This window comes from Brassica napus, chromosome C4, assembly GCF_020379485.1.
Source record: "Brassica napus cultivar Da-Ae chromosome C4, Da-Ae, whole genome shotgun sequence".
NCBI lineage: Eukaryota > Viridiplantae > Streptophyta > Magnoliopsida > Brassicales > Brassicaceae > Brassica > Brassica napus.
In genome coordinates, this window is record NC_063447.1 from 2321292 (window position 1) to 2343950 (window position 22659).

At 34.7% G+C, this 22659-nt stretch overlaps 4 protein-coding genes across 4 annotated transcripts; 3 read left to right on the plus strand and 1 right to left on the minus strand.

Annotated features, from left to right (window-relative positions):
* The first annotated feature begins 3731 nt into the window (after positions 1–3731).
* Positions 3732–8466, plus strand: LOC125585422 (protein MIZU-KUSSEI 1-like). Its single transcript, XM_048754445.1, has one exon. The coding sequence runs from the start codon at positions 4546–4548 to the stop codon at positions 5332–5334; it is 789 nt and encodes a 262-aa protein (XP_048610402.1). The 5' UTR covers positions 3732–4545; the 3' UTR covers positions 5335–8466.
* A 2306-nt stretch (positions 8467–10772) lies between these two features.
* On the plus strand, positions 10773–12175 carry LOC106395013 (protein MIZU-KUSSEI 1-like). Its single transcript, XM_013835549.3, has one exon. The coding sequence runs from the start codon at positions 10912–10914 to the stop codon at positions 11935–11937; it is 1026 nt and encodes a 341-aa protein (XP_013691003.2). The 5' UTR covers positions 10773–10911; the 3' UTR covers positions 11938–12175.
* Positions 12176–16375: 4200 nt separating this feature from the next.
* On the plus strand, positions 16376–18361 carry LOC106396113 (short integuments 2, mitochondrial). The gene is made up of 8 exons (XM_013836419.3): positions 16376–16596; positions 16676–16780; positions 16865–16942; positions 17023–17164; positions 17278–17348; positions 17437–17533; positions 17734–17954; positions 18042–18361. Exons 1-8 carry the CDS (start codon positions 16432–16434, stop codon positions 18294–18296), a joined length of 1134 nt encoding a protein of 377 aa, XP_013691873.1. The 5' UTR covers positions 16376–16431; the 3' UTR covers positions 18297–18361.
* Positions 18320–21762, minus strand: LOC106396112 (NADPH-dependent thioredoxin reductase 3). Its single transcript, XM_013836417.2, has 10 exons — positions 21474–21762; positions 21179–21386; positions 20652–20757; positions 20085–20350; positions 19402–19681; positions 19200–19307; positions 19020–19106; positions 18810–18914; positions 18592–18722; positions 18320–18511 (listed from the first exon to the last, which is right to left on the minus strand). The coding sequence occupies exons 1-10, from the start codon at positions 21691–21693 to the stop codon at positions 18451–18453; spliced, it is 1572 nt and encodes a 523-aa protein (XP_013691871.2). The 5' UTR covers positions 21694–21762; the 3' UTR covers positions 18320–18450.
* Positions 21763–22659: the final 897 nt, after the last annotated feature.

Below are 22659 nucleotides of genomic sequence, written 5' to 3' on the forward strand. Positions count from 1 at the left end.
CTATGAAAAAAATCAATATTATCATATTTTTTTTATTTTTTCTCAAAATCTGTAGGTTAACCCCTACGAAATTGAGTTTTTTTCCGGTAAATGCTTTTTACATTGAAGTTTACACACCATTTAGTGTTGCTTAAAATTTTATAACCACATTCTAAATTTTTACTAATGTATTCTAAACTCTCTTTAATGGTACTAGACATCTCTCTGTTTTTTTTTAAGAATTAATTTATTAAAACTTTATATACTGCTTAAATCAGTGGACTAACCACTATAAAATATATATTCTATAGAGAAATGGACACAACAAAGATTTCAAAACTCTTTAACCATCATCCTATTTCAGTTCAGGATGCACTTATGTAATAAAACAAGACTGTCATATTTTTTTATTTTTTCTCAAAATCTGAAGGTCCCCTACGAAATTGAGTTTTCGGTAAATGCTCTATATAATGAAGTTTACACTCTTTAATGTTGTTTGAAAAGTTCTAACCACATTATATATTTGTCTTAATGTATTCTAAACTCTCTTTCATAGTACATGAGTATAGTATCTAACTTTTAAAAATTAATTTAATAAAACTTCATATATTGCCTTAATTAATGGACTAACCATTATGAAATTTCTACTCTCTAGAGAAACTGAACACAAAAAAGATTTTAAACTTTTTTGACCATCATCTTATATCAGTGCAGGATTCAACTATTCAATAAAGCAAGATTGTCATATTTTGATTTTTTCCCCAAAATCTGAAGGTTTATATAATAAAATTTACACTCTTTAGTGGTGTTTAAAAATTTATAACCACATTATACATTTGTATTAATGTATTCTAAACTCTCTTTCATAGTATATTAGTATAGTCTCTAATTTTTAACTGTTAATTTAATAAAACTTCGTATATTGCCTAAATAAGTGGACTAACCACTATGAAATCTTTATTCTCTAGAGAAACATATAAAAAAAAAATTCCAAACCTCTTTTAAAATCATTCTATGCCAGTGAAGGATACAACTATGCAATAAAGAAAGATTATCATATTTTTAAATTTTTTCTCAAAATCTGAAGATTAACCCATATGAACTTAAGTTTTTCGGTAAGTGCTTTTTATATTGATGTCTACACTCTTTAGTGTTGCTTAAAATTTTCTAGACACATTCTACATTTGTAATAATGTATGCTAAATCTATTTCATGGTACATAGACATCTCTCTAAGTTTTTTAACAGTTAATTTAAGAAAATCTATATACTGCTTAAATCATTGGAATAAACACTATAAATATCTATTCTTTAGAGAAACAGACACAAAAAAATATTTCAAAATTTTATCCTATGTCAGTGCATGATGCAATAAAACAAGATTGTCATAAGTTTTTAATATTTTTCAAAATCTGAAGGTTAACACCCATACGAAATTTGATTTCGGTAAATGCTCTATATAATGAAGTTTTCTCTGTTTAGTATTGTTTAAAATTATCTAACCACATTATAAATTTGTACTAATGTATTATAAACTCTATTTCATGGTACATGAGTATTGTCTTTAATTTTTTTTAACTTTTAATTTAATAAAACTTCATATATTGTATAAATCAGTGGACTAAAATGAAATCTCTATTCTCTAGAGAAACATATACAATAAAAATTTCAAACCTCTTTAACCATCATCCTACGTCACTTTAGGATGAAACTATTCCATAAAACAAGATTTTCATATTTTTGATATTTTAATCAAAATCTGAAGGTTTAACCCTCTACCAGATTTAGTTTTTCGGTAAGTGCTATATATATTGAAGTTTACACTCTTTAGTGTTGTTTAAAAGTTTGTAACTGCATGATACATTAATGTATGTTAAACTCTTTTTCATGGTACATAGAGATCGCTCTAATATTTTCATAATTAATTTAATAAAAAAATTTATACTATGGGTTTCTAGCTTGAGCTAAATGTTGTTTCAATTTTTCAGTATTATTTGATCTAGATATTAGAGGTACCAGTCAAGCTCAAGGCAGCCTATAACTCAAGAGTCTCGGCCATTGGAAACAAAGTACATTGCACTAAACTATTAGAAAGAGAAAAAGGAAGAAAGCCAGAGCTGTTTATGTTGCTTTTCACTATCCATTTAAGTAGTTCATGTGGATGCCAGTCTACCCTGAGGCCATCTGTTCCTACAGTGTTCTTCTCCACAGGTAAGATACAAAGGAACCCTATATATACCACGAGTACTCCTTCTCGATCGAGTGTGGTGGGCTTTCTTGAATATCAGGTGGAAGGTGGAGAACTTCAAGTACTCTTCTCCACGCCAGATCACACACAGTTTGTGCTCTATTGTGCCTGCACACAGTGACACCAAGTCGTTACAAATGGTGAGTCACTAATTCATAGGCTTTAAAAAATGGATTTGCAATTGACACACAAAAAATACAGGGTCTTGACGCCGTTGCTGGATAGATTTGGGATGATACTAATCAATTGAAATTGTTCATTATCTGGTTAACTAAAACAGTTTAGATTGTGCAGAGATACGAACTATAAGAGAAATAAAAATTTATTGATGATTGCTAACCTTACATATTTTTAAGCTGAGACCAGTTGCCAATACATTCTGAGATGGTGCCTAGAAGTGATTGTCACTAACCCTTCTGCACTTGAAGACACACAAACAGTTTAGAGGGCTGTAAAAATTATTTTCTTGGACTACTTATAGGCTTAGAAAGTTGAAAACAGTTTGGGCTGCGTACGAATTTAAATGTTGACAAAATAATCGATTGGGTTGTCAAATTAGTGAAAGAGATTTATGGCAAGAAAAATAATGGAGTATTTAATTTTTTTAATAAAATGTAATTTCTTGATTATTTTTAATGAAGTGGATAGGCGAGGAAGACTTAAATAAGGGCTTTTATATAGTGTAACTACGTCACCAATATATTCCAGCATGATTCATGAGAACAAACCATATCTTATTTTTGGAACCGGTCAAAGATTATATTAATCCCCTTAACGATTCTCCCTTTTATATAATCGGATTCAACTATATTACTTTTAGCTTAGGATGGTTATGGTGATAATTTTCTTAAATTAATTGATTTTTATAATGAAAGCAAGGTTCCACGCCTATTTATGGATACATTATTGTGGTTTCAGAGCATAGAGTATGATTAACCCGAGGTTTTTAGAGTGAGTTTTTTAGCGGAAGTTAATAAACTGTTTCTTAACTTTTAACTAAAAAAGCTAAAAACCGGTTTTTAAAAACCCTGGGTTAATCATGGTCTCACACTTGTGCACATATTATATAAACAAAGAAACATGCATTTATAAGTTCAAAAAAAAAGAAACATGCATATATATCATTTTATCATGTTCTTTTTATCGTTTCCTAAGAATTATTGTGGCTCTCTAAGATGATTTTACCATGTCTTTTTTTCTTTTCTTTTATGAGTGTTCAAAATCCCACCTATGATATATATAAAAAAAAAAAACTTGTCATTTTCGATATATATAGCATTAGCTTATATGTACACGGCCTCCCTCTACTAACCTTCTTTAATTTTCATCGACATTTTGATAACAAACGTTAAAAAGCATAATCACTAGTGACTAGTGTACTTAACCATGTATGTATGCATCTAAAAATGAAAAAACATCCATAATCTATCTGCATGGACATCAACATTTTTGCACAATCTTTTGACATATGTTGTCTTTGTGGTGTAAGCTTCCAACTTTCCATATTATTATGAACAAATGATATGTTTTCAGAGGAGCCATGTCACTACTAACGACCGGGACAATATGGCAAGGGATCCGCTTAAAGCCAAACAAACGTTGAACAACTACAGTTGATGTTGTCACTATCTGAAATGAATGTCAGCATATTAAACTTCTGAGGGAACAGAAGAGAGTGTCAACTTAAAGATAAACAATTCCGTTAACAGAATGAAAACTTAAAACTTTTGTTAGCCCGATCCATCGTGGGTTCACCCTAATGGACGGTTATGATTAACGGATGGAGGTGGACTTTGATAATAGTGACTGGTGAAATGATATCTCGGTGTGAAAACTTGTAAAAACGCATCTTTTTATGATAAACAAAGTAGCAAGCTACAAAGTCGTAGTCGTATCAATCATATACGCTAATTATTCTAACCTTCAAAAGAGTATATTTATATTAATATAAAATAAGTTATACGTGTATATCTAAAAAAACAAGAAATAGATTAATAGTGTAATACTAATATATCTTGTTAAACTTAGCTCTATGTTCATGACAACTTCAAACCCCAAGAAAAAATTACAATATATAATTTTATTGGTAATTCAAATGAAAATGATAGGCAATAAAAACACAATCACATACTTATATACATGTAAAAGGTCTATAAATACATACATTCAGAACGTACGGCAACAACTCTTCGAACACTCATACATAATCACTTTGGTCCGCCGCTTTCTTCCTTTCTCCCTCCTCAACCACCTCTTTTCTCTTTATAAAAATCAACGGTTCTCCAAATTTCTCAGTGGTTCGAGACATATCATAAAAGAATGTTGCAGCACCAAGAACTCGCTCTTCTAAGAAGCTTCAGCTGCAACACAAGAAAGATCAGCCCAGAGACCTCTCCGGCGCGTAGGTTACACGCCCGTTCTCGTTCTTCCTCCTCCTCCTCCTCCTTGATCCCACCCATCCCTGAGCATGAACTCTTCCTCGTACCTTTCCACAGCGTCACCTCCTCCTCACGTGCCATCATCAACCTCGTTAACCTACCGCCATCTCCTTCCTCCTCCGGTGTTTCTAACCAGCTGATCACCGGAAAATCCTCTTCCCTCGGGAGAAGGGTCACCGGGACTTTGTACGGACACAGAAGAGGCCACGTCACGTTTTCAGTCCAGGACGGTCCGAGAGCCGAACCCGTGTTTCTCTTAGACCTAGCCATGTCAACGGAAACTCTAGGCAAAGAGATGTCGTCAGGGCTCGTCAGGATCGCGTTGGAGTGCGAGAGGCGTCACCGTTCGGGGATGACTAAGCTTTTCCACGAGCCCAAGTGGACCATGTATTGCAACGGCAGGAAGTACGGTTCCGCGGTGTCGCGTTTCGGAGCGTGCACCGAGATGGATTTGCGCGTGCTGAATACCGTGTCGAGTGTAACGGTTGGAGCCGGAGTTATTCCGACGGCGAATGACGTGTCCGGTGGTGGAACGGAGCTTGGGGAGTTGTTGTATATGAGAGGTACATTTGAACGGGTCGTGGGGGGTCGTGACTCGGAGGCGTTTTACATGATGAACCCTGACGAAAACGATGGTCCCGAGCTCAGTATTTTTCTTCTTCGATTATGAAAAAATGATTTTTCTTAAGAGAGAGAGTTACTTGACTTTTAAAATTATTTGAAAATGTCTTAATTAACTTGTTATTATATAGTGAATGATTGCAATGTTATTATATAGGTTAGTTTCTAATCTCTTGCTTATCAGATGTGGTGTTTTTGTTGTTGTTGTTTTTAATTACAGCAATTTTCTGTATTTTGGTTTTTGTTAAATTGAAGAAATAAAGGATGAGTTTAAGCAAAAAAAAAATAACAAGAAGAAGGATGTAATCATTAGTATTTGTTGCTTTTATATGCAAGGCATGATGACCCCCACATGAATAGACAAAATATTTGTGAATAAGTTACTGTAAATCTTATTTATCCATAGATAGGTGGAATTTTCGGGAGACGTTTCTTGTTGTGTGGCTCAAAGTTTTAACTCTATATTAGGTTTCATGTAATGTGTTTTGATGGATTCGGCTCTGCTATTCTGATACTATAACAGAGAGATGAGTGCAGACTTTATTGACCTGCTTAATGAGACTAATGGGTTTCTAGCTTTGAGCTAAATGTTGTTTCGAATTTTCAGTATGCATTATTTGGTCAGTAGATTAGATGTATCAGTCAAACTCAAATAAGGCTGCCAGTCTATAACCCAGAGTCTCATCCATTGTATTAGACTATGGGAAAAAGTCAGAGCTGTTTCTGTTACTTTTTTGTTGTTGTAAACTATTCTGTTACTTTTTCACTGTCCGTTTTAAGTAGTTCATGTGAATGTCAATCTACTCTATAGCCAAATCTTTAGATGTTCCAAATGTGTTCTTCTCTCCACAGATAGATACACGGGAACGCTATACCATGAGTTTTAGCCATATGATTATGATTATCCCTTTCTTTATAAGTTCATAACATTTCAACAAAAAAAATGTGTTTGTGATCGTAGAGTATATATGATTGCTGGGAGATGGAACAAGGAGATAATGTTTCACGACACATTGTTTCAAGGATGCAACTATTTGACTGCGTACTGAAGACAAATTAAATGTAGTATGCATTTAGGATAATTAATGACCAACCTAATACGTTGTAGTCCTATTATTCTCCTGTTATTTTTAGTCAAAGTTGTCGAGGAAAAAAAAAACAAAACTGATACATGGGCCACGAAATATTTTAGGTTAGGCCGAATAATAACTAGGACGGCTCTGTTGATTGTAGAGATTAAAGGCTTTCTTTGGATCAGTGAGGGATCCACAGTCCGAACACAAACATGAAACATGGAGCTGCAATGATTCACTTCCTTTTCTTGAAACCTAAAAGTGTTTTTATTCAGATAGTTCCCTTAGGGACTGATTGGGCGGCCGAGACGTACTATGGCGAGCCAGCAAAGAAGCTAGGGTTGAAGTATATTGGTTACAAGATTATGCCGCAAGAAAGCTCTTTATACGATGATTATGGTAAAGATGATCCTGTCATCAGAGATCCGGATAGTCTCAACGATAAAGGATGGGAATATACTAAGAAAATCTATTTGCAAGGACAGATCGTGAAGCTTGATTTGAGAAGATTTAGAAAATCTATTAGCTCGTTCTTATGATTTCTCTATTAGAAGGAGAGTTAGAGAGGAAGTTCCTCATTTGTTTGTTTCGTAAGAGTAAGAAGAAAGTATAACATTCTTTTGTAAAGTTTTTTAAAACATTTAATTCAAATTTTTTATAGGTATTTGGTGTATTGACATATTATTTTTTTACTTATCATCATATGATATAATTGGTTTCTTTGTCACCTGAACAGACAAAATTTATTTTGTTAAATTGTTTTGGTTTTTGTGTGTGTTTGTTTAATAGTTATTTTGTGAAGGAGTTACTGTAAGCGTAAATGTAAATTTACTCTATTTTAGGTTTCTGTATGTGTTTTGGTGGATTCAGCTCTGCTAATATGATACTAATCGACATGCTTAATGGGACTAATCGGTTTCTAGCTTTGAGCTAAATGTTGTTTCAATTTTTTAGTATGCATTATTTGGTCTAGAGATTGGAGGTATCAATCAAACTCAATAAGGCAGTCTAAAACTTAAGTCTCTGTGGTTGTGGTTGTGGATGTCAGTCTACCCTGTAGCCAAATCTTCAGATGTTCTCACAGTGTTCTTCTCCACAAGTAGATAGATATACACAGGAACCCTATACCATGAGTTCTAGCCATATGTTTTATGAGTATCCCTTTCCTTTTAAGTTCACAACCTTTCATCCCAAAAAAAGAATAAATGTTGTGTGTGTACGTAGAGTATTGATGGGCCATAATAATTTTAGGTTAGCCCAAATAATTAGGGCCAACTCTAATAGATTGGAGGGAGGGATTAAACGCTTCTTTGGGTGCAGCGGGGGATCCACAGACCGAACACAAACATGTTGTATAGTCCGAGAAGGTAGTAGATTACTCCATTGATATATAGATATTTTTTTTTCTTTTTTGGTAAACTGATATATATTCGTTGATAAATATGGGTACAAAGTAGGATTGACAAACTCCAAATGAAAGAAACATGTGTCCGATGATTAGCGGTTGTTATATAGTTAATTAGGTCAACAATATATTACATCAACATCATAAACGAGGAACCATATCTTGTGTTTGGAACCGCCCAAAGATCATATTAATCCCCCTTTACAATTGATCTCTTTTATATAATCAGATTCAACTATATAGTACTTTTAGCTTAGGATGGTTATGGTGATAATTTTATTAATTGATTTTTATAATGAACGAAAGGTTACATGCATGTTTATGGGTTCATTGTAGCCTCACACTTGTACACCTAAAATATAAACAAATAAACATGCGTATATATCTGCCCTTTTTATTATTTTCTGATAAGAATTATTGTGGTTCTATAAAATAAATTTATCATTTTCTATTTTTACGACTGCTCAAGGTCCATCTAAAATATACAAGGAAAACTAATAACCTTTCGAGATATATATTAATTATCTTATGATTTTAGTTAACTACATGACCAGAGGGTTTGTCTTTGTGGTGTTATAATATTATCTTATAATACAAAACTATATAAGTATCTCACTAATATAATAGTAGGGCCGTTCAATATGGCAAAACCGAACCGTACCGAACCGAACCAAACCGAAATAGATAATGTGGTTTGGATTTGGTATATACCATACAAACCGAATGGATATGATTTTTAAAAAACCGTAGGATTTGGATATGGTTCGGTATATAACTGATAAAACTGAATAAACCGAATAAAACCGATCAAAAAAATAGAAACATGTAAATATGTATATATTTTATAACAACGTATGAAAATCATAAGTTAATTTTTTTGCTAATGACTATTACCATATTTTTTACAGTAATAAAATAGTCCTGATTTATAAAACACTTGAATTATAATTAAATAACAATTTATCGCAAACATGCTTCTTATTTTCTTAGTCTTCTTTTGATCTTTTTGCTTTAATTTAGCATTGACTAAATTGAAATAAAGATTATAAATTTGATGATAACAATTAGTGGAAATTCTTCACAATTTTTTTTATCTATAAACGAATAGAGTTTCGTGTTTAATAGAAAAAATATGACTTTGATGAACGCTAAATATGAAAGAATATAATAACTTATTTTTTGTGCTTCGTGCTTCTGTTTTATTTTTTGTTTTTTATTTTTATTATCAAAATTTTGAGCTTTGATTTTAATTATAGAATTTATTATTTTATTAGATGATAGAAACATTTTTTATTTTTGTTCTTTTATTTAAACTTATAATATTTTTTTAATAAATGAATGTGTTGACAACAAGACTCTAAATTTCATATAATATGATCCTAAAATAAAGAATTATGTTTTTGGTATAAAACCGAATAAACCGAAAACCAACGGTATATAAACCGAACCGAACCGAAGTAAATATTGATTTAGAATGGTAGTTATATTTTACTAACCGAAATACCGAAAAACCGAAAAAACTGAACCGAAAAAACTGAACCGAAACCGAACCGATATCCGGATTGAACACCCCTATATAATAGCAATATTTTAATATGGTTTAACTATTTTATTAAATCTAAAATTATATAAAAAAAGTTATAAGCCATTGAAAAAATTGTTTCAAAAGTCTTTCAAGTTAGACTTTCTCATTTGGAAAATCTTTCTTTCTTTTGTTCAGTTTATTATTTTTATGATGAAAAATTCATTGAGATAACCTCTTAATTGCCATCAGTGTCGTGCGAAAGGTTTTAGGGACTTAAGGACATTTCTAACTTCACTCCATTTTTTCCTATAAAATGGAGTAAAAGTGAAAATAGGTAAAAATTACTCTAACCCAACTCCAAATCTCACTTCATAATAGAGTTTACTCCATAAATACAGGAATCTATTTTTTGTTTGTTCATCACTCCATTATGGAGTTAGAAATGAAGTAGGGTTAAAACATTTTTACTCTATTTTTACTTTTACTCCGTTATGGAGGAAAAAAATGGAGTATTACATTGGAGATGCTCTAAGACAAGTTTTAAAAATAAAATTATTTACAATTGTAATAAAAACAATTTTTTTAATATAATATATAATTTTCATCAAATACACAAGTCTAACAACGTAAAGAATAAATTTATTACGTAAATATGCTATATTATGTCATATATAAAAAATACATGAATTCAGAAAGTGAGTTAATCGACTTTCGTGAAAATATTTTTTTAAATAAGTCTAAATCACTAGACTAGAAATTATTTTAAATTTTGAAGCCCTAAAAATAGTCATATTAATCGGGAGCCCGAAACGAGTGCATTTTTCAATAATACACTATAGGCGCGCCTTCTAATTGCCATATTATTATGTGTAAATTTCCAAAAACTTGTCCCAATATATTTTGTTCAGGCAAAAACCGTTTTCGTTTAATATAGTTAGCCACGTCATTGCATACGACCGGGACAATACGGGAAGGGGTCCGTTTAAAGCCAATCAAATGTTCAACAACTCCAGTTGCGTTGTCACTTGTCACTATCTGATATGAATGTCACTATATTAAACTTCAGATAGAGAGTGCCAACTTAAAGACAAACTTCCACAATAAAATGCAAATTTAAAAATCTTGTAAGCCCGGTTCATCATGATCCTAATGAACGGTTAGAATTAACGGTTGGAGGTAAGACTTTGATGATAGTGAAATAAAATCTCTGTATGTACATTTGTAGAAACTAATTATCTTGTTATTATAAATCCAAGTAGCAAACTACAAAGTCGTAATTGAATGAATCATGCGTATAGGGAAAAGTATATACTGGTATATACACCTTAATTATTTTAAGATTCAAGTGTGTGTATTTATATCAATACAAAATACACAAAATAATTCAGTCACATACGAGTATCGATGCGTATTGATATAAACAAGTAATAGATTAGTAGATAAAAAATGCAATAAATTAGTAGTGTAATACTAATACATTGTTAAACTAGCTCTATGTTCTCTGATAACTTCAAACCCAATAAAAAAAAGCAACAACATATAATTTTATTGGCGGCCTTTCAAATGATAGGTAATAAATAACATAATCACACCATATATGCTTTATTAAGAAAATCATGTAAAATGTGTATAAATACACAACAAAACGGCCACACCTCTTCGAACACTCATAATCACTTTGGTCGGCCGCTTTCTTCCTTTCTCCTTCCTCAAATATATAAACATTTCTTTTCTCTCCTAAGTTCAACATCGAAACATATCATAAAAAGAATGTTGCAGTACCAAGAACTCGCTCTTCAAAGAAGCTTCAGCTGCAACACAAGAAAGATCAATCCAGAGACCTCTCCGGCGCGTAGCTTCCACTCCCGTTCTCCTTCCTCCTCCTCCTTGATCCCAACCATCCCTGAGCATGACCTCTTCCTCGTACCTTGTCATAGATGCTCCACCTCCTCATCCTCCACGACTTCTTCTTCCTCTAAAATTGTCGTGAAAGTCAACTTGAAGCTTTCTTCCTTCTTACGTTCTCTCATCAACCTCGTTAACCTACCCGTTTGCAACTTCATCTCTCTTCCTTCTCCGCCGTCTTCTTCTAACCAACTCATCTCACTCGTCACCGGTAGATCATCCTCTTCCCTCGGGAGAAGGGTCACCGGGACGTTGTACGGACACAGAAGAGGCCACGTCACGTTTTCAGTCCAGTACGGTCCGAGAACCGACCCGGTGTTGCTCTTAGACCTAGCCATGTCAACCGCATCTCTAGTCAAGGAGATGTCGTCGGGGCTCGTAAGGATCGCGCTGGAGTGCGAGAAACGTCACCGTTCGGGGACTAAGCTATTCCACGAACCCAAGTGGACTATGTATTGCAACGGGAGGAAGTGCGGTGCCGCGGTGTCGCGTGGCGGAGCGTGTAATGACTCGGACTGGCGCGTGTTGAACACGGTGTCGAGTGTCACGGTTGGAGCGGGAGTTATACCAACGGTGAAGAGTATTGATGACGTGGCCGGTGGTGGAACGGAGCTTGGGGAGCTGTTGTATATGAGAGGTAGGTTTGAACGAGTCGTGGGGAGCCGTGACTCGGAGGCGTTTTACATGATGAACCCTGACAAAAACGGAGGTCCTGAACTCAGTATTTTTCTTCTTAGAATATGAAGAAAAAATGTTTTTCATTTGACTTTTTAAAATATTTGAAAATGTCTTAATTAAGGTGTTATTATATAGTGAATGATTACAATGTTGTGTCATGAAATATATGTAAACGATAGTGAGAAGGCCGATGAGGTATGCTAGGTTCTTTTTCTAATGTCTTGCTTATGAGATGTGGTGTTTTTTACAACAATTTTTATATTTCTGGTTTTTGTTAAATAAGAAGAAATGATGGATGTGATAATTAAATATAGTATGTGGTTGCTTTATACGAAAGGCATGGAGATCCCCACATGGTCCGACATGATTCATGCCAAAATCAAGATTCTTGTTGTCTTTGTTATAAACTACTTTAAAAATTGAGCTAGAAGGTGAATCGCTTTTACGTGTCAGGAAACGCTGCGAGTAATTTTTCTTTAAACTAAACAATATGTTTTATAGAAAGTGGGTTTGCTTTTGAGTTGTAACGTGTAATAGTCAATTCGTAACCAAACAACTCTCATATTTGATTCAAGATATAGCATACCATCAAGTTAACGAGTTACACTTGTATGTATAAATAAAATAAACCATGCATAGTGAAGTTTTCACTTTTTCATGGATATGTATCACATTGAAATAAAATATCAGAAAATAGTGAATATGTAAACAAATAGTAATTAGTAACATATAGATACATGAGAACTTTAATTTACTAACATGCATGTGAATGAACAACTACTTAATCAGTTGTAACTGTATCATATTTTGCAGTATTTTGGGATTCCAAATGACAAAATATATATGATCTGAGTGAAAATATGAATATGGCTAGAAAATCATAACTTGTTAAAGTTGGCTTGTGATAAATTCTAAAAATATGGGGACAAATATAAGGAAATGGAAAATAGAGGGGATGGTTATGAGAAAAGGTTGGTGGGTTTGGCTTTAGTGTGGACAAAAACTCATCAACAGCAGCAAAGCCAAGAATCACCTTTTAGGAAATTTCCATTCACTTGATTTCGGGACCACGTTAATACATATAGAACTCTGCATGCGTACCCTAACATATGATTATAAAACACATTTCATTAACATTTTTACAAGTACATATGGTCCAATACGTATACGCGTCGTACATAGGATTAGATGAATGAGATCATATAGAGACAGAAATGTAGAGGATGCAGTAATGATTCATATTATAAAAAAGGGAAGCAAGTTTCCAAAAGAAAAAAAAAAAAAAATTGTGAAGGAAATGCATGTGATACTGATAGTTTCCTGAGTTAACTACAAAAACTTCACTATCATCCGAAACATGCATGTGTGTTAACCTAAACACATTCAGTATCCTCGTTAAAAATGCATGTGCTAACTTTTTGAATAATAGCAGTTCAATTTCAAACCATTCTCTTCAATTTCCAAAAATAATAAAGACTCTTTGCTTCTTCATATGGACTGATTCAAAGATCTTGCTATAATCGAGCTTGTCGTTCTGACTTCTACTATGCATGCATATAACTTGGGTCGACCCAAGCAAACTAATCAATAATGTCTCCAAAAATGAGAAATGTAACTACGAGTCTAATAGATAAATGCCTAGCCATTAAATGAATTTGTGTTGGATAAAAATTTAAAAGTTAGTATCAATTAACATCATCTCGTACTTAAATTTGGTAACGGACGGCAAAATATTATCGTAAGATATGTGGCGCTGACTGTAGCTAGTGCTTTACATTTTTCTGATTTAAATGATAAAATTACCTTATCCTACATATAATATAAGTTGTTGCATTATTGATTAAGCTTGCATTGAAGGATCACAAATACAACACATCATTGACATGAACATATGATGCTATGAAGTATGATATTTGACATGAAAAAGATAGTTGACATGAATAGTATATCAAGTATGCATTATATAATATTGAGTGGAGCAATGCACTTTATTGGTTGGCAAATCTGATTTTTTTTTTTTTTGCTAACCGAGTATCCTGACCCCACCGAAGTGGTCCAGTCTAGAGATCGAAGTGAGCATGGACGCTGCCAGGGCGTCACCATGTGGCTCACCGTGTAACTGGTTTTGCTACCACTGCATGTGTATAAATTGTTTATGATTGATCAGTGTTTACAATTAAAAGAAACTTATGTCAAAACTCTTTTTATTATATTTATAATTTACGCTTGTCAGTTATATACGTTACTGTTTGTTAAAAGAATAAAGCTACTACTAACATGTATCTCCTATGTAAAAGAGGAAATCACTTTGGACTAGCTTATTTAGCTAAAAAAAGGCGAGGGTAGATTTCGACTAATGTTAAACTAATAATCTTTAAGCCAAAAACTCGTTTGGGTTGAACTTATGTTATTATATCCGTAAACTGACCTACCTTCCTTTTTAAAAATGCTGAAGTATAATTAGTATAGTCTCATACGGTGCCTCAAGAGTCAAGTCCAACCATATACATGAATAGCTGATAGTTGAATAAATCTTAGTAGTAACATGCCTCTGGTCACATAGATCAATCATCACTCAACACCCCTCCATATTCTTTATATTATCTAATAATATTTTGTTATATCGTATAAATTTTCTGATACGGTTCGTATTTTGGCAACTTAATATTATTTGGCCAAATTAATTAATTATTCTTATCTCATTTTTTCCTTGTTATATACTATTTAAAAAATTATATTAAGTTAATTAACATTCTGTAAAACCTCAACTTTTATTCCTATAGAGATATTTACATATTTACCAAAATAAATAAGTGCAAATGAGCATCGATTAATTTATTTGATTTTATATGTCAAGTGGTTCATTACAGGTTAGAATAAACCAAACACACAGATCTCGAAATCAAAACGCCACCGAACAATTTTAAGCAAAAAAATAAACGCTACTGAACAAAATGATACTTTCTCTTTACACAATTGATCAACATCCTCTCTATGATTGGTGTTACATAATATTGTATATCCGTATAACACGTCCACGTATTGTGCACAGCTTACTTATAGTATTATAAGCAAAAAAGAACATTATCCTTAATTAGGTTCTTTCTGAGAGTCAAACGGAAATATACGTAAAAGATATTTCTATGCATGAGATATTTTCATGAGATATTTTTATGTATGAGATATATAACCAGCTCGAGAATAAAAATCTCGTTGGATCTTGGACCGACAAAAGCAGTGATTTTTTTCACCTTAATAATACAGTACCTACTTAACAAATCGTAGTGCCCGTAGGCAGTAACTATGGTCCGATTGATAATTAGTGTAACTTTAAATTTTTGCTGCAGAAAAAAATTAGTTTTAGATTTTATTGCTGTAGAATTTTACGGAAAACACTAAAAATTGTTTTGGATATTTGGCTCTGCAGAGCACTTGTACAGCTGTAGATTATTTTAAGAGCTGTAGTTTAAAAAAAAAAATTTAAACTTGATTGCTCTGAATTTGGTGTTGTAGAAATAAATAGGACTGTGGACAACATCTACAGCAACTACCAATCACCCACTATAATTATTGACGATGCAAAAGAGATTGATCTTCCGTCCATCAACTATGATATATAAATAATCAGTGTGTTTCTGAAAGTACTCATCCAACCAAAATGCAATATGATGACAATTATGTTAGTTAAAATTAAACACGTGTATTAACTGTTAAGCTGAGCATAATGAATATCTTCAAAGCTCTGATACAGTTATATATGATCATTACTCAATTACATAAATTAAATATGGTAATATCACATTATTCACATAAGGATAGCTGAACTGGTCACGTTGCAACTTACTGGCATAAGGATAGCTGCCATGGGCATTTTCCTTATGATAAGTTATAGTGAATTGCTTACGAAGTAATCCATTTAATCACAACAAGAATTTGTAGGTAGGGTCATGTATTTGTATGGATGCCAAATGACTTCATTCAGCATGTTGAAATTTGTATAAATTGTATATATATTGAAGCGAATTAGCTTTCAAGTAAATCAATATAAATATAATTCAGAAATGAGTTAAGCATGATATATATATATTTAATGGTAATAATAATATATAATACTTTAGTCGGTATATTTGATTGTATATATACAAATTATATACCTTTTACTTATTTCTTAAATATGATAAAAGAATGCTTACAGTTACAACACATAAAAGTGAACTCATGTAGAGTCCCCTTACTCAATTGATCTAGCTCATTAAAATTATTCAACTGTAAGAAAAAAACATATCTCAAACTCATCAAATAAACTTTAATAAAGTCAGACTAATCAATCACTCCATGAACTAGTTTTGACACTCCATCTGACCGACATACTGTACGTGGGCCGTCGAGATTATTTTGAATTTATAACATGGGTTTTAACTCAAATACCGAATTCGAATAAGCCCAAACATAAATCAACAAAGCCCATTTGAGGCCCATATTCAATAACTAAAGACACATTACGGCTAAAAACCTCAGAAAACCCCTCTCTCTCACTGAAGCTAATCGTCGCCGGAGAAAATGGTGACGAAGAAGGTAGCGAAGAAGGGACTGATCGGCGGGATGAGCTTCGCGAAAGAAGCCGGAGCGATCAATTGGTTCCCCGGTCACATGGCCGCCGCAACTCGCGCCATCCGCAGCCGCCTCAAGCTCTCCGATCTCGTCATCGAAGTTCGCGATGCCCGTGTACTCACTCTTCATTGAATCCATATAATCGTGCGAGGATCAAGCTGACTTTTTTCGTTAATTTTGGTTAATACTGTAGATTCCTTTGTCGTCGGGGAACGAGGATCTGCAGCCACAGTTGTCAGCGAAGAGACGTATCATAGCTCTCAACAAGAAAGATTTAGCGAACCCCAATGTTCTTAACGTGAGATTTTATATGTCCCTACCGTTGTGTTTAGTTGGGAAGAGAGTTTTTTTCTGGAATTTTTTTTGGATTGGTTGTGTGTAGAAATGGACTCATCATTTTGAATCGAAGAAGCAAGACTGTGTTGCTATTAATGCGCATAGCAGAAGCTCTGTCAAGAAGGTTAGATAGGATCATCTATGTTAATCAGTGTTGTTGTTTGCGTTTTGTTTTTTAAAATGTGATCTTTTTTGTTTGTATAGCTTCTTGATCTCGTGGAGTTTAAGCTCAAGGAAGTGATTGCTAGAGAGCCTACGTTACTTGTAATGGTGGTTGGTGTCCCTAATGTTGGCAAATCTGCGCTGATTAACTCGGTTCATCAAATCGCAGCGACTCGGTTTCCTGGTAAGATAGATTAGTGTCTCGGATTATCAGCAGTGTTAAGTGTTCATGTCACTGATTCATGTTCATAGCTTAAAGTAACAAGCCTTATGTCGATATATGCATCATGTGTGTAGTGCAGGATAGATTAAAGAGAGCTACGGTTGGTCCATTGCCTGGCGTAACTCAAGATATTGCTGGTTTTAAGGTCTCTCTCTCTTTTGCTATAGTTGTTTGTTTGGGGATTCACTACTTGTGCTCTACGCCGCAATACTGAGTGAGTTCTGTTGTAACAGATTGCTCATCGACCTAGCATATATGTTCTGGACTCCCCTGGTGTGTTGGTCCCAAATATCCCCGATATTGAAACCGGTCTGAAGCTTGCACTTTCAGGTTCTTATCTATTAACTTCGTTCTTCTTGGTGCTAGATGGTGTAAACATATGCACTAGATTTAGTTCATCTAGAGGTGATAAGAGTTTAGGTCTTTCGAATCTCAGTTTTTAGTGTTTAGCTACTCCAATTAGAGTATTTTCTTACAACATATGATCTTCCTAAGAACTTACCTATTTAAAATTCTCTAAATATTGCAAGGTTCCGTCAAGGATTCAGTAGTGGGTGAAGAACGGCTTGCACAATACTTTCTGGCTATTTTAAACACTCGAGGGACTCCTCTACACTGGAAGTACTTATTCGAGGGAAGAAACGAAGGGTCTTCTAATCAAGACTCCATCGATAAACCAAGCTACAACTTAAAGGATCTTCGACACCAGAGATCAAAACAGCCAGATTCATCTGCTGTGCACTACGTTGGGGTTAGCATAATATAACCTTATATCTATATAACTTTGCTTTCCCTCTTGAAATATTCTTAACCTATTGAGGCTCCATCTAATCTACAGGGTATGATCTCAGAAGTGCAACGATCGCTGTACACAACTCTCTCAGAGTTCGATGGGGACGCAGAGGATGAGAATGACTTGGAGTGTTTGATAGAACAGCAGTTTGAAGCTTTACAGAAGGCATTGAAGGTTTCTACTAGAGCATCATCAGAAGCAAGGTTAATGGTGTCCAAGAAGTTTCTTACTTTGTTTAGGACAGGTAGACTCGGTCCTTTCATCCTTGACGATGTCCCTGAAACTGACATGTCCTTGTAAAATCAAAAGCAGATTGTAACTCATTGATGGATGATGATTTTATTTGTTTAAATTTTGAGATTCAATGGCGTTGGCTTCAGTAACTTCCAATGTATTTTTGAATGAACAAAACTGAATCATGATAAGATAAAACAATAAAGTCTATCTGCTGTCTTCATTTGTTGGCCTCGATGAATTCTCGGTACTCTTTCTTCATCTTCACACCCGACACAGTCCTGCACAGTCTCGTAATCTTTAGACAAATCTGATCACTAAAAACAAATGCGATCATATGAACTACAGAACACAGCCCAACCTGAGCATTTCCTTGTTCTTGAAGAACTGCACACATGGCGTTCCCATGATTCCGGCTGCTTCAGCAATTTCTTGGTCTTCCTCAATGTCAATCTCAACAAAGTGCACATCATTGTGATACTCGTCTACCACCTGAAACAACATTAATATGAAATGGACAGATGATTAGAAGAACAGTCCAACAAGAGAGTAAGATCTATATAACTAAACAAAGATCACCTTGTTTAAGATAGGCTTCAGAGTCCTACAGGGGCCACAAGTTGGTGAAGTGTATAACACACATATAACTCTTGGACTCTCATGATACAATTTTCTAAGAGCATACTGAAAACATGGAAAAAAACAAAAGACGAAAGATGTGAGATAGAGAAAATCCTTATAGATTAAAAGTTAAAGGTTATACGTTAATAGAAAGAATAAGGAGATTACCTGTCCCCGATGCTTTGTAAGAGTGATATCAAACTTCTCTTGGACATCCCGCTGTGTGAATTCTTTCTTGGTCTCTTCTGTTTGAGGCTATCATGTGGCAGAACATAAACATGAAAGAGCGTAAGCCTTGTGAAGCGAGCATAAGATTTCAGATATTTATGAAAAAATACTAATCCTTACCTGGTGAAATTCAACAAGAAGATTGTTACTTGTGAGGTATCTCTCGGCTGACAAAGCAGCCATGCATCCTGATCCAGCAGCGGTTACAGCTTGTCTCCACTCATGGTCCTAAAGTGACAAATGGGATAGTAGCACACAATGTTAACTTCAAAGAGTTAATGGTATCAATAACGAAAGATGGCTAAAAGTTCCAAAGCACAACCTGCACATCTCCTGCAGCAAAGACACCTTCAACCGATGTATTCGATGTCCCTTCGCGAACCAACACGTACCCTGAGCTGTCGAGCTCGACTTGGCCTTCCAACAACTGACTGTTTGGCGAATGCCCTATTCCATAAAACAACCCTTTTGCCTCCAGCTCGGTTTCTTCTCCGGTATCAACTCTCCTGAGTAGAATGCCAGACATCTGTCCCTTGGTGTTGCTCAACACGTCCACCGTTTCCGTGTTGTAATGCACCGTGATGTTTGGATTGTTGATCACTCTGAAACATTCGCCATAACCAACCTGTTAAAAAAACACTCAGGGTGTTGAAAAGACTCAACTCACAGTGTCTCTGCTCATTAGTCTATATAATTCCAAAAAAAGCAAACAAAAGGGGATACGTACATTTACTGGTTCGTTATCGATTTACTTGAAATGGAACTCATAGCCAAAGGCTTTCCCAGAGACATCCAAATGTAAGGATTTGCATGGAATAGGTTAATTAAGTCAACATTTGCACAAAAAAAACACTCAATATAGACAATGGACTCGTTGTGATTTGGTTTCCTAATAGTCAACACGCGTTTCCTAGATTTGGACCTAGCATCGATAGATTTTTAACTTTTTTTTCTTCAGAAATCAAAGAAGAAGAGCTATTAATCTAACAACTCTAAAAAACTCACCTATCTTGCATAGCCTTGGATGCTCTCAACTGGTCTCTGCGAACAAGCAAATGAACATGACGGGCATATTTTGTGAGGTACAAAGCTTCCTCGGTGGCCGTATCTCCTCCTCCAACAACGGCAAGTACTTGCCCTTTAAACAAAGGCGAAGCTCCATCACATATCGCGCAAGCACTTATTCCCCTACTCCAAAATTCTTCCTCTCGAGGTAGCCTCAGTCTCTTCGCTGTAGCTCCAGTAGCATAAATGATACTATGGCACTTAACCTACAAAATTAAGCAAGAACTTGTTTTCATCATTGTGGTTGTCAGTTTAAAAGACTGAGCTTATGTTCATTAAACCAATGGAAGCACATATATTTAGAAGAAGTAAAGAGTCTCCAACACTATCAACAATAGTCTCTACCTTTCTAGGAGAAGAAGAAACAAACCAAAAGACAATTGCACAAAAAAAACTCAATACCTTCCTCCATGGATTAAACACACAATTATATAGCATATCAAAACCTACATTCTCTATACACTCCGAGTCGAAAAACAGAGTAGCATAAAAAAGAAAGATAATCACCTTACGTTCACTACTTTGCACAGTAAAAGGAGCCGTTTTGACACTAAGAGATTCCACATCTTCTGGATACAACTCTGCTCCCCACCTCTCAGCTTGCTTCCTCATTCTACACATTCAACAAAAAAACCAAAAAAATAGCCTCAGATGATGGATAATCCTGAACAGGGCCGTTCTGAGTATAGCAAGATGAAACATTAGCCTCAACTCCCAAAATTTAAATAGTTAAACATGTATAATACATCCGCCCCTCCCAAATTGATAAGAAAAATATAAATATCAATCATTTAACTCTGAATAACTAATTGTTCCATTAGAAATGAAGTACATCAGAAGTTGGAATGAATAATATTATAAGAGAGATGTGCCAATACATATCACCAATTGATTCTCTTCTTGTTAAACCCGATCCATGCAATCTAACCCGATCCACAGTTGCTGAAACCTCATCTAACTTAATTGTTTAATTGTTTCAAGCTCCGTGAATCTAAGATAATTAAAACGTTGTTGCTCAGAATCCAATTCATCACCTCTCCATCAAATCAGGACCGGTGATTCCTTCTGGAAACCCCGGAAAATTCTCAACCTCGGTGGTCGTCATCAACTGTCCGCCGGGAACTCCTCCCATCTGATACCCTTCGAACACCACCGGCTTCAAATTAGCTCGCGCGGCGTATATAGCCGCTGTGTACCCCGCGGGACCTGAGCCTATAATCACTACGTTCTCTACAATCTCGCCTGTAACGAATTACAACAGCTCGATTACTTGCTCAACACTGTAACAAACTTCAATAAACAAAGCAGAGGAGCTAACTCGTGAGATACCTGACGACGACGGAGGATTAGCGGAGGCGGAGATTCTGAGGCGGAGGGAATCGGCGCGAGTTCGAGTTTGTTGGCGGAGGATGAATGAGGAATCGCGGCGTGCAGTATTAGTAGTGAGGAAGGAGAGGTGAGGCGGAGGAGAGAGTGCGGATGACGCGGTGGCGACTCGGTGAGTTGACATGGAGCTGATTCCGATGCCTATCTTAGGAGACGCTGCCATTTTTTTTTTTTTTTTTTTTTTTGCTTCGACCTTACTGAGACCATACAATTTGAAAAATTCATTTCTGGTTTGGTGGGCGGCTGTGCTACACGCGCTGTAGCATTATCTCTTCGGCTCGAAGGTCCACATGATTAAATGGTTTTCAGCCGTTAGATCTTTGAGATGTCTTTTGATCGACGGTGAGGTTGTGTGTTGGGTGATTTTACTTGGTCTTTTCAACGGAGGGATAAGCCAATCGCATTGTTACGTGGAAGCTGACCAAAGGCTTTTTGTTGTTGGGCCGTAAATGGGTCTGAAATATAGCGCTTTAGGAGAGCTATTTTTTTTGTTATCTTGCTAATGGAATACAAAACTCTCAAGAGATTTATGTTGTTTATACGAACCTGAAATGACCTTCAGCTCAAAAGTCGCACTTTCTCTATCGAGTTCAACATTTTGAAAAGCACATGACAATCCCAAATATAGATGGAAAGCCCATTGAAGCAACTCTCTTCTCAACATGCGAGTACTCAATAGTCATAACGAATGAAGCAACTTTGGGAGTTTTGTTGCCACATTAACTCTCTTCTTCACCATTTTATGAGAGCAACGTTGGGAGATTTGCCTATCTTAATTTTACTTGGTGCATCCATGATTTAGTATAGGTTTACGTTTTTTCCTAAGGTCATTAACCTTATTAAAATTTCACAGTAGTATATTAATATTATATTACTTTTTTGTAAACTTTACAACAACAAATTTAAGATAAGCATTTTTTTACTTAAACAAACTCCAATGTTAACATACGAATATATTCTACTTCAATGCAGTTTTTTGCTCCAATCATCCAGTCATTCTCTCAAAATATATAAGAAAATGTACCTGCACAAATTAAGCTATAACAAATAAGAACCAGCTGAGACTGGATCAATTATAGATTTATACCTAAAAAAAGATTGATCAATAATGTCAGTGTTAAGAAAGTAA

Coding starts and splice junctions, on each gene's coding strand:
- LOC125585422 (XM_048754445.1), top strand. CDS start 4,546: ATGTTGCAGCACCAAGAACTCGCTCTTCTAAGAAGCTTCAGCTGCAAC.
- LOC106395013 (XM_013835549.3), top strand. CDS start 10,912: ATGTGTATAAATACACAACAAAACGGCCACACCTCTTCGAACACTCAT.
- LOC106396113 (XM_013836419.3), top strand. CDS start 16,432: ATGGTGACGAAGAAGGTAGCGAAGAAGGGACTGATCGGCGGGATGAGC. Junction 16,943..17,022: donor GCAGAAGCTCTGTCAAGAAG/GTTAGATAGGAT, acceptor TTGTTTGTATAG/CTTCTTGATCTCGTGGAGTT. Junction 17,165..17,277: donor CGCAGCGACTCGGTTTCCTG/GTAAGATAGATT, acceptor TCATGTGTGTAG/TGCAGGATAGATTAAAGAGA.
- LOC106396112 (XM_013836417.2), bottom strand. CDS start 21,693: ATGGCAGCGTCTCCTAAGATAGGCATCGGAATCAGCTCCATGTCAACT. Junction 19,682..20,084: donor TCCAAGGCTATGCAAGATAG/GTGAGTTTTTTA, acceptor CGAATGTTTCAG/AGTGATCAACAATCCAAACA. Junction 18,915..19,019: donor TTACAAAGCATCGGGGACAG/GTAATCTCCTTA, acceptor CCATGTTTTCAG/TATGCTCTTAGAAAATTGTA.